The 11,696-nt window shown below is 38.4% G+C and overlaps 1 protein-coding gene across 1 annotated transcript in view; it reads left to right on the plus strand.

Moving 5' to 3' along the window:
* Window positions 1-10,857, plus strand: part of MYRFL (myelin regulatory factor like) — a 45,763-nt gene extending 34,906 nt beyond the window's left edge. The window contains exons 20-25 of the mRNA XM_080576216.1: window positions 3,065-3,139; window positions 6,187-6,271; window positions 6,494-6,568; window positions 7,725-7,833; window positions 10,408-10,482; window positions 10,587-10,857. Of these exons, the coding sequence (XP_080432342.1) occupies window positions 3,065-3,139; window positions 6,187-6,271; window positions 6,494-6,568; window positions 7,725-7,833; window positions 10,408-10,482; window positions 10,587-10,673 (506 nt within the window). The 3' untranslated portion in view covers window positions 10,674-10,857. The remainder of the gene's footprint in view (window positions 1-3,064; window positions 3,140-6,186; window positions 6,272-6,493; window positions 6,569-7,724; window positions 7,834-10,407; window positions 10,483-10,586) is intronic.
* The last annotated feature ends 839 nt before the right edge of the window (window positions 10,858-11,696 follow it).

Genomic DNA, 11,696 nt, shown 5'->3' on the forward strand with positions numbered 1-11,696 from the left:
TGGAAAGCTAAAACTGTTTGAATTACATGCTAATTTATGAGTGCATTTTCAACAGACTTCTTATTGTTCTGCCATACTGGTGCAGGTGCAGACCGCTACTGAGTGCACCTGTTGTAGATCCTAATTCTTTGCATCTCAAATTTGTTGAGGAGAAGACTGTTATTGTAGAATCATTAAGGTTGGAAAAAACCTTCAAGATAATCTGGTCTAACCATCACTCTACTAGGAGTGTTCAAGAAGAAACAAAAGCATTCATAAGCAAGACAAATTTTATTAAGCAAAAATTCAGCACATTTTTATGTAGTCTACCTTAATATAGCTGTTTTTCTTCATGCTCTATTTGTCGTAAGAGCTGGAATTTCTGAAGGATTTAGAGTTTCTAACTCTTATTGACTTCAGTGGAAATGAAGAGTGTGAATACCCTTCAGCATCTGGGCCTTTTCTTCTCTCTGCTTCCATCTCATTAATGCTCATTGCTCGCCCGTTTCTGCTAAGTGTCCCTGGTAACCAGAGGCTGTTCCTACTTTCTCTTGGAGTGTTGCTCCTTCTTGGTGTCTCTTTTCTCACGATAAAAGCCTGGTGAGGACTCCTGGTGGATTTCAGTCAACTTCTTGTATTTACATTTATCACCTTCAGAAGGTAGTTGCGGATTCCTAGCAAGATGCTATTACAAGAAATCATCAGCAGTTTTTTTTTTCCATATTGCTTATAGAATATTCCAACTCACCTGAGTTAAAACCAGATGGCACTTGAGAAAAAAAAAAAAGGATATCAGATTTATTGGATAAGTTAATCTGAATCTTATCTGAAGAGTTTTGTTGTTATCTTTTCATTCTAGTTGTGCCTGTACTTTAGTATTTGTTACTGAATAAATAAAAGTGGGTCTTTGAGATCCACAAGGGCCTTTGAGAGAGGCCTTGGAGTTACTGTAGGTGACAGAGCTGAAGACTACTACATTGCTTTTTTGTTAGTTCCTGATGTTCTGGATTGGCAACTAGAACTCTAAAAAAATTGCTTCCAGGGACCAGTTTTCTAGGTGTTATTTGGATTGCATCAGCTTATGGGACAGTGAAATAGTAATACTGTGAACAGTACAGAAACAAGGAAAAATAAATTTCTATAGCGGTTAGTGATTCAGTTTAAACAGATGAAATATTAATGAAGTAAATCTGTCTTTGTCCTAATTTTTATACAAATTTCTGATACCCACTTAACACCGTTCTTCCATCATCTGCTAGACCAAGAATCATAGTATTAAATGTTTAGTAAATCAGAGTATGTAATAAGTATACCTGCCAACACTTGCATAGCTGAGGTATTTTATCTACAGGGAGAACATCATTCTTTTAGTGAAAAATCTTCTGCCTTTACCAGTGGATACAGGTTTTCCTACAGAATGGTTCTCTGTTAATGAAAATGCAAAATGTCAGGGAACAGTCAGTGCACTGCTATCACATCCAAACTATTAAAAGAAAAAAAAAAAGGAAGAGAGGGAAAGGAAGATGTGACAACTACTGTGTAAATTAAAAGGGAGAACAAGGGAGTGAATAAACCTTTCTGAGATCTGTCTCAAGATCTGCTGTGGGTGTATAACTGATTGCCATGCATTCAGAAGCCATTTTTCTAGGTGTGTGACTGCAGATCACAGTGTAAAGGAATGGGACAACAACTGGCTGCTAAATGCAACAGTTACTATCTAAGTTGGTAGAACTGGCAGGTCTGTATGATGAGCAAGTAAAATGGATGCAAGGAGTAACTAGCAGCAGTATCACTAATTTGTAACAAAACTCAAAATTGATGGAGATCTCAATTTATTTATTAATTTTTTGAATTTTGTATTACTTCACTTCTGGGTCCTCAGATGCCAGTTGTTAATTAATGTCATTCCATGCTCTAAGTTACCTACTAGCATGAGAAAAGTCTGAGTTTTCTTATTTCCCAATACCGAAATAAAAGTAAAGCCAAAATCTGGAATAAATAAATAACTAAACAGTAATGTCAGTCTAGCTGTCTTATTTCAGTATCAGTGGAATGATGCATTTTGATCCTTACTTTTGTAAAGTAAATTTTAATATAATGAAATAGTGACTTCTGTTCTAAACAGTCATTCTGAAATCAGAATGTTTTCTTTGGAAAACACGGGAATGGAGTACTTCAGTATTCTGTAAATACACAATCCCATTTTTTCCCCAAATAAAATGGTATTTGATGAAGCAAGTTAGTTTAGGCAAAATAAACATTTCTTGGTGCCAGTTTACTGGTAACATTCCTCTAGGCAGATTCTTGGCTGGCAATTAACGTAAAAGCACAAGACCAGCCTTAAACCATCTCCTGTGGGCTTGAAGGGCATTTTGCTTTCTCCAGGTTGTACTACATGATGATTATTCAAAAGATACTTTAACGTTCATTTTTCTAGACAAGTGCTGAGAAAATTAACAGAGTAAAAAATCCGTCAACTTATATTTGACAGCCTAGTTCAGTGTTAGAAATTGCAGAGGTGACATAGTGAATGTGGTGATTATGTTGTTAGAGTTCTGCATTAGTTTCTTTAGTTTGGTGACTCATCCCTCTGTGCCTGAAGCACAATGTCTTGGGTCAGTTCTCAGTGTCTTACATCTCAAATTCAAAAAGCTAAGCTGTTCCTCTGGCCTATGTTTGCATGGCAGATGCCTACTTACTCATTTTCTCACTAATAAGAAAGAGTGGCTTTATGATCAGAGTTGTGCTGAAGCGCCTGGCTAGATGTTGACTTTCACCCTGCCTTTATAACAATAGGTGATATTCTGTGTGTGGGAGGAAATCTTTTCTAGTAGGCTATTTTCTGAATTGTTTTAGATATCCTGTAGAATTTCAGAATCTTGTTTCTTGTTATCTACAGATGTCATTTGTCTGTAGTTGTCTTTTGAGTAGAGGTCGTTTGCATTTTGAAGGTTTCTCTTGTTGATTTTGCATACCTTTATCTAAGAGATAATTAACAACGTATCTTATGGAATTGTATTCATATTTTGCTGTTACAACTGTGCAACGCTAACTCGGGTACTTTTGTATATACCTTCTTTCGCAGGAAACAAAAGTAACATGTTACCTGAAAGAAAGTCAGACAGAATACCTGATGGAAGACTTGATCCTGGAAATGACTGTAAGTCCATATTATTTTTTTAACTGTTGAAATGTATAACTGTATAACTTTGAAAGGCTGCCTTTAGACTTGGAATTCTGTTACTGGAATTTAGAGAAGTTTAAATTATAACTGGTCATTACAGGAAACTAGAGTTTAGGACTCTACTAAATACCTGAGGTTCACTGTAATTTTCTTGTCATTCCAATTTATTCTTATATTTTCATTAGATTTTTGTAGACATTCTGGCTGCCCTCTCTCTTGAGTTTTTAAACATGGCTTCAAATGCAATAAAACAACAAGTGTCATTTTTCTTCATGAGCTAAAACCATGTAAGGTGTTCAATACTGCTCTTATACAGTAAAATGCTTAAGCATACGAGCATGGCATTTGTGTGCAGGAGATGCATGGTAAGAGCGTAAAGGAAACGTTCGGGGTTTGGCCTAGTTGACCTAGCGGATACTAGGTCAACATCAGCTGCTGAAGGGGGCCATCTCTGCCTTAGGATCCCGATACTACCTGTGTTAGTGGAGGTGAAAGGAGGTTCTTTGAGATATGGCTTGACTTCAGGCTCCCCTTTTGTTGACCGTGCATTGCCATTATGAACTGAAAAAACTTTTTTTTTTTTTTTCTTGTGAAGATGTGTCGCTGCTGATTACATATCTTCTCAGGCCATGTTCTGGCATTCATTCTGTATGAGGAGAACTATACCTAATCTTTAATATTTTTGTGGATGCCCTTGAGAGAGGGAGTTAGGAGAATATAATAATTTACTAACTTTTTAGAAAAAGGGGGACTGAGAGAGGGAGTTAGGGGAATCTTATCAAGTAGAGATAGAGTGCTGACGGCATGAAACTAGGATCCTACTTAGTGTCTTTACTAACTATGGTGCTTGTGCAAATTAATTAAAGCAAGAAGCCTTGGGCCCCTTTACCAAGGTCAGTCTCTTAGTAAGAGTGTGAGCCTATCTTAAGAAACTGGTAGAAACTGGTCCTGTGGATGGACAAGATCCAAGAAGCAACTGAGTCTGCGCAGAGACGAGGTCAACTAGCGGTGATGAGGAAGAGTCGTCAATCTTCATCCCCACGACCCCCGATGACCACCACCAGAATACACTGCGCAAGCGCAGATGGGAGGAGTTTATGGAAATGACTCCTTGGAACTAATTTTAATACGAAGCGGGGACAGGTTATGAATATGTATAGGCATATTGTGAAACTTCATGCATATGTAACTCTTTACTGCATATAACCAAGGCAAGTTGCCGCGTCAGGCGCGCACGACTTTGGCGGGACTACCCCCCGTGCTGCCCAGCGCTGAATAAACATACCTACTTTACAATCTTACTGATTGCGGAGTCCATTTTCCGCAAGTCACCCTGATCTTTTTTGTTTGTTTAAAAAGGTTTGATTAAAGATTAGGCAATACTTACATGGTAAAACATCTATAAACTGACATGCACTTAAAGCAGGTTGTTACCTAGGGCCATGTGAGGAACAGAACACAGGTTCTGCTTGTTGCCTGGGTATGCCCCCAGTGGGATGATCTTGGAACAATCATTCCTCTTCTGATTATTTTACAGTGGATGTACACCTCAGAGTGGGGCCTCTGCAGCATTACTATGATACATGTTTTAATTAGATGCTGTGTCACAGGGAAATGTTCTTCTGTGCTAGTTCTTTGAGACGAACATGCTCAATTTCCATCTGTCAATTGTACGTTTGTGCGTGTGGAGATATGCATGGTGAAAGTTGAGTATATATTATCACACTGGTGTTTTATAATCAGAGCTCAGGTTAGCCAATAATCAAGTTCCTCTGCAGAAAAGGGAACTGTTTTTGCAGAACAGAGGAACAAAACCGCAAAAACAGTGTTCCCAGTCCAATGCGGACAGCAGGCTTAGGCCTGCTGAACCATGTCCTCCACGTGCTTTCTTCACCACATTGCCAGATTTGAAGTATCAGCACTTGGATGCTTGAGGGAAAAGCTGGAGTCTGGATAAAGCCTAGGCCCACTCAGGGGATTAAACCAGTTCACCTCACTCTGGTTTTGGACCTTCAAAATTCAGACTGAAGAGGGCCAGCAAAGGGTTCTGAGATGTTGCCTAATTATGCGCCTACACTGATCAGATGCCGTAGGTGTATCCAGAGGAAATAAGCTTTGCAGGATGTGTTGCCCTGCAGTGACTCCTAGGCCAGCTGTGAAAGCAGAAGCTGTGCAGCTCTGCTAGCACACTGGTTCTTGCCACCTAGCTCTCCACAGAGCTCATCTGCCTCAGGGAAGAGCCATGTCATTGTGGCTATACTCTTCTGCTCACCATAACTAGGCACCTTAGAGAATACCTGCATGGCACAGAGATGCTGGCCCGAAGTATCACAGGAAGAAAAGTTCTTCCAGGCTCAGGATGTAAGCTTTAGGAAGCTATCAATACAGTAGTAGCTTGTTAGCACTGTTTGTAGTCCTTCCTATTGCCACAGTTTACTTAGGATCGAAGTGCATACATATTTTGGTTAGATGAGCCTATTTTGATTCATATTTCATGTTATTCTTATACGTAGACTATTACAGAACTCTGAGAAGTTCTTAGAAGTCAATGGCAGACTTTTATGAAAAAACTGTAATATTCATTAGACTTCGGTGTTTTTTCTGCACACAAAATAAGAAACAAGTTTCATTCCATTCCAGATTATTTCTCTCAGCAAAGATACTGATTTTGAGATTAACAGTTGCTTGCATGAGTGTGGCTTCTAGTACATTAAAATGAACATTGCCATGTTTGTATGCTACTTGGACTGCCATCAAAACAGCCTTCGATGTCTGCTCAAAAGAAAATATTACAGTATTAGGTGCCCACATATTTGTCTTTGTGAATCCAACAAGCATTTTATCTCCCCTGTAATTGCAGAATGAAGGCAATCAAACAAAGGCTTTTTACTGAGAGCTGATTTAAACCTGTAGCAACTCCTGTAGTGGCAGGCAAGGGAGTAGCTGCCACTGCGATTTTATTATACTCTTATTTAAGATTTCTGAAATAAACAAGAAGAAAACATTATTCTTTATATTTTTAGGGATTGATACAACAATCAGTTCCATACAGATTTTGGAAACACAGCAACGCATTGACAGTCACTATTGTAAAAACCCACAGTGCAGGTAGGTAAATTGTTTTATTATGCTTTATTATACTGGAATAGAATACCATTAATGTGGCATGGCTAACTGGCTGTCTCTTCCCACAGTTGTTTCCTCTCATGTGCATGCATTTTTCCTATCTTTAAATATTTTTTTCTTTTTAAATTTAAATGCAATTTCCATGTTTTCACAAATAAACTACCTATCTTTAAATCCTATGTGCATTAATATCACCTTTTTCAGGTCTGGAAATTACAGTTATCTTATTCCTGTCAGCAAGTACACACCCATGGATGTAGAAATCTCACTGGAAATCAAGTAAGTACAATTAAATATAATATACATTTTCCAAGATAGTGGCTCATTTTTTTTGATAGTAGTTATTTGCTGATTTCATTTGGGGTTCATCTCTGATAAAAGAAAGTGATAACCGGAATAGCTGCCAAGGACTCTGCTTGATGACACTTCATGAATCCTGTCTCTTCAATACAGTGATCTGTGAAGTTATGTATGGTCTTTAGGTCCAGTCTTTTGATTTTGGGTATTACCCTTGTAAACATCCTCCTTGTTTGTATAAGAGGAAATATAAAGTACTCCTGAAGTGCCTGCTTGTTTTCTACAACTGAAAATTTGCCTTTTGAGTGTATGCCATTATAAACTAATCACGCAACCCACCCATGCAGGGATTAATACATCATACTCAGAGTTTCACTGAAGCAGTTGCTGAATTTATGCTGAATATTGGTTTGTGGTTTGGGGGGAGGGACATTTTCAATCTATATTATACTCTTCTCAGAAAAGCCATCTGGGAAGATAGGAAATGCTTGACGCTCTCTAGGGATAGTTTGGAGAAGGTATGGCCACAGGGTCTTTGCTATTGAAGAATTCTGAATGAAATTCGATTTATCACTGTATTCCCAGACAATGGGATTTTTCTACTTCCTTTTAATGACATATTTGCATGTGTACAGTGACAAATGGGAGCTATTTATATAGATACCTGTCTGAAGGCTTATTGTGGGTTCATCTTTCATAAGATTGCCTGCTGTTGTGTTTAGATGCCCAAGTACCCTCTGGCATAGGCACGATATGCCTATGTATGATGTAAGCCGTGCAATTCAAGCATGTCATGACCATTAATTTGTACAAAAAAGCCAAATATGATAGTTTCTGGTATGACCATGCTTAAAGTTTGAGGAAGTTTACTGTACTTTTCTAGATTTATCTTAACAGCTGCAAAGACCACCCAGGTTTCCAAATACAAAAGCTTCCTCCTTCTGGGGGAGGGAGTGGGACAAGTTTAGAGGCTGGTGTCTCAGGTTTCTTCATGTTAACCAATGAAGTAAGTTCCTCTGCTTTCTTTCTCCACAGTTCAAGTCTTTGGAATTTTTCTTTGTGTCTATATTGTATTATATGTATGGTTCTTCTATTTAAGAGCAATGGGGTAGATCCTTGTTTTTCTTTTTTCTTGAAGCACCACAGAACCATTAATTGTATTTCTCTGCAAAGTTACATTTGGAAATTATTGCTCCTATTATTCTGCAAGACAAAGCAATGGGAAAGATTTCTTAGAAACCACACAGGTAATATATTTTCAGCAATACTCTGGCTTGGGGGGATCATTCTTATATACTGCCCACCACATGGCTGTTTTTTCATCTCTGACATGAAAGGTACTGTGCTGTTTGAAAACGGCATGTAGGAAAAAGTGTTCAGTTTTCTGACAGGTTTGGCTGTTGAAGCCATACAGTGCTGAAATAATTTGGGATTAGCTTTCACCTCTCTCCTTGCCCTCCAGAAGTCCCTTCTATTAGACTTGTTTGTTTTTCATAAAAGCTTCAGGATCTCCTAGCTAAAAATGTCATGATCCCTTGATTCAAGCAACATTGTGTGGATGCGTTCTGGAGAAGAGGGAGATGTGGAAGGTGGAAAAGACTTGTCATAATACCTAGTTGTACTGGATAGTCCTACACACCACTGACTGTAAGGAATGAATGAGATGATAAAGAGACACTATGAAGATCTTAAAGTCCAAAGTCTGGAAAGGAGGGTAGCTGATGTCAACTAGTCAAATTTGCTTTAACAATAATTCATTTAGGGTCACTTGGAGAAAGGAAGCTGTCCACCATGAGAACCTGACTCATAAAATTAATGGCTGCAAAATTCTGATCTTGGTTAAAGCAGTAGAAATCGAAATGGTGCCTTGAGTCTGCCAGTCTTGGCTAGTTTTGGCATGGCCATAATGAGTTAACTAGGATGCAGTCTTTCTGAAGGAGTCAATTTTCTGCTGAAATTTATAAAAATCTGTCTAGTGACTCTCTACAACGACAGTTTTGAGCCTATGCCAGCCTAACTCACCACTATAACACATTATAACTCCAGAGATAGTTAAGAAATAGGAGTATTTTTCACCCAGGGCCTTAGGATTTCTCCAATCTGTCATCTACTGTACTTTTCCATTACTGTCGTATGGGTAGTAAATTCCAATTTTTAGGCCTTGAATTCCCTGAAAACAATAGTAGTGTTCCCCTTTATTTCTGTGCAAACAGGATTTTACCAATAAATCTCTCTAGGGAAAGTTCTTCGGTGTAAAAGCAAGAGATATTTTCATTTCATTCTCTTGATTGTCTAGATGGGAATAGTAGCTGTAAAAACATGTTGGCTTTTCCCAGGCAAGCTGAGCTTGCAAACTTTTCCCAGTAAATTGTTGAAGACCTTAAATTCCCTTCCAATTCTCTGGAAATATAAGACATTTTCATGTGACCAGGTCCTCAGATTTATCTACATTGCTTGGAAATGTTTATTCTGGCTAAAACAGTGGGAAAGGCAGAAGCAAGGACAGTAGCATTTCTCCTACACATTGTAGGAAAAACCTCTGTGAAGATGAAGTCATTTCACTGTCTTCTTTAGATGTCTGATCTATGGTACCACACATGATAAGTTCTTAATTCTTTTAAATTACTTTTTTGCTGCTTTGACAAATTAGAGCGGTTGGGGTACCTTTGTCCTTAAGCTGACTTTCTGATAAACTCTTCAAATGTCTTTGCAAAAAGTTACAGGCTTCTCTGCAGCTGCTGCAAAGCTGTCAGACTGAAGTAAATAAGTTGTCCAAGTTTTGACCTGTCTGCCGTAATTCTAACAGTCCTTAGTATTGTCAGACCTAGAGAGTTTTCCCATGCAGAAATATTCTTCAAGCTTACCGCCAAAAGTTGTCAAAGAGATTTCCTGTGTCAACCTGAAATCTACATCAAAAGACTAAAGCTCACTAGCCTCCAGCAGCAGTCAGCATTCAAGTTTGACATGACTCGGAACAGAAATGCTGCCTGGTTGGATAATTCTTTTCAAGAAGATTTTCCTAAGGACTGGAAGGCTTATTCCTTACCAAAGGGCAGGACGGCAATCATTTAGACTCTGAGCAATTCTCATATAAGTCTTATCATGTGAACATACCATCTCCAACAGAGAGAACGTGTCAGAAGGTGGAGGGAGGAAGGAAAGATGAAGGAGGCACTAGAAACTGATGAAATAAAAGTTATTATGGGCACACCAAAATGGATCATTAGGTCAACAAGAGGTGAGGACTGACTTTCATTCAATGTAGCATAAAAATTTCGGATACAAAACATATTATTTCATTTGTACATGACAGGTCACTGCAGTCAAAAGTACAGTGAAATCTTTCCTGCAGCTGTTTTTGAAACACTGAGCAAAAATGCTGCTGGTATCTTCAGAATATACAGAGGAACTTTCACTGCCTACTGAGGACTGCTAATGTCACTGTTTCAAAAACAGCAGCATCGCAATTTGCTGCTGTTACACCTCAAAGCCTTTGGGCCACCTGGCACATCAGGGACAATCTCTACTTGCAGTGGAGTTTGCTTAGAAAACTAGAGTTAGAGAGTTATTCAGAGCCAGCTGCGAGCTGCTGGGAGCCAGATGTCTGTCAGTTCCTCCACAGAGCTGATCAGAGCAAACCCCCAGTTGCAAGGTTTAAAGTCAGCGCTTTGTCTTTAAATGCTCTGACTGTAGCTTTCAAGTCTTGTTATCGCAATTACTTTGCACTGCATTTATCAATGAAATGTTTCCACAGCCTATCCCTCTCTCCGGCTGAATGTGAAGTAAGGTTATCTAATCTCTCTCTCTCATTTATCATCTAGGGACGTCAGCATATTTGGACTCTGCCTGTAGCTAGGTTGTATGACAGCGCATACTACTTCCGTGTAGCCGCACCGGTAAGCCCTTTTCGGATGGGAACACAGCAAAAGACAAGTATCATTGGAGCTGACAGAAGATCTTATATGAATCTCCTTTTTTTTTTTTTTTTTTTCTTCTGCAGGGTTTTGCAAGCTGCTCAACAGATCCTTATTTTGCTGGAATGTTTTTTACTGATTACTACTTCTATTTTTATCGGCAGTGTAACTAAAATGTTGCCAATTGTTCCGTTCTTGGGAAAAAAAAAGCAACAATGAAGCTCTTGATATGAAAAAGAGACTTGTGTATGGCCCTGTATTTTGTAAAGCTTTTATCAAGAAGTATGGCACTTTCTTGTTTGTTTTGCTTTTAAATTAAAAAAAAAAGGAGAAAAATAAAACGTTGTTCAACCACAACCATAGCTCTGCATTTCCAGGAACTGTTTCTAAAAGGACATGAGACAATCGAGTACATGATGTGTAAACAAGTAATCTCATTGATCTTAGTGAAGTGGCATGATATTGTACATACAACAGACAGGAAAAAAAAGAAAAAAAAGAAGGGGGTAGGAGCTCTGCTGAGCTGGGATATACTCTAGTCTTCATAAGACGGTAAGATAATAAAATATTATTTGCAGTCAGGAGACCTGCAGACCTTTACTTTCTCTTAGTATCTGCTGCCCTTTGTATATAAATCCACTTTTGTTTCCAAACAAAACTAAGACCAAACAAAACTTCCAGAGGGAAGTGAAGCACTGTGCAAGTGCCCTCTAAAATATGTGCTGTAAATTGGGGAACTGCAGTTCAGTTCCAGTGTTTGTATTTCCATTTCAGAAAGTAGTGCCATCATTACTATTACACTTGTGCAACTTAATGATGCTGCTGCTGTTTGCATGAGATGTGTTTCAGCTATTTTTATTTTTTTTAAACTGTACAGAAGGAATGAAGTATTTACTCCTAATTTCAGGTTCTTTCTTTTCTTGGTGGTTGCGATTTGTGCTAGTGTGATGAAAGAAGAGAAATATTTGAGAAGAAGAATGTCTTGCCTGCACAGCTTTCTAAGATGAGTGTGGATACACACTTGCATGGCAGAAATCTTTCTGTTTATATTTTGGAAATATATTTTTAAGGCAAAGCTATTTGAATGAAATTTGAAATTAGTTACTCAGACAAAAGCAGCACAGATGTAATAACCAAGTGCAGTATAAATGGCATCGTGAGGCATTTCTAGAACAATCATTCATTTTGTGTAGAGA

The sequence above is a fragment of the Anser brachyrhynchus genome (assembly GCF_964034855.1).
Source record: "Anser brachyrhynchus genome assembly, chromosome: 1".
NCBI classification, from domain to species: Eukaryota; Metazoa; Chordata; class Aves; order Anseriformes; family Anatidae; genus Anser; species Anser brachyrhynchus.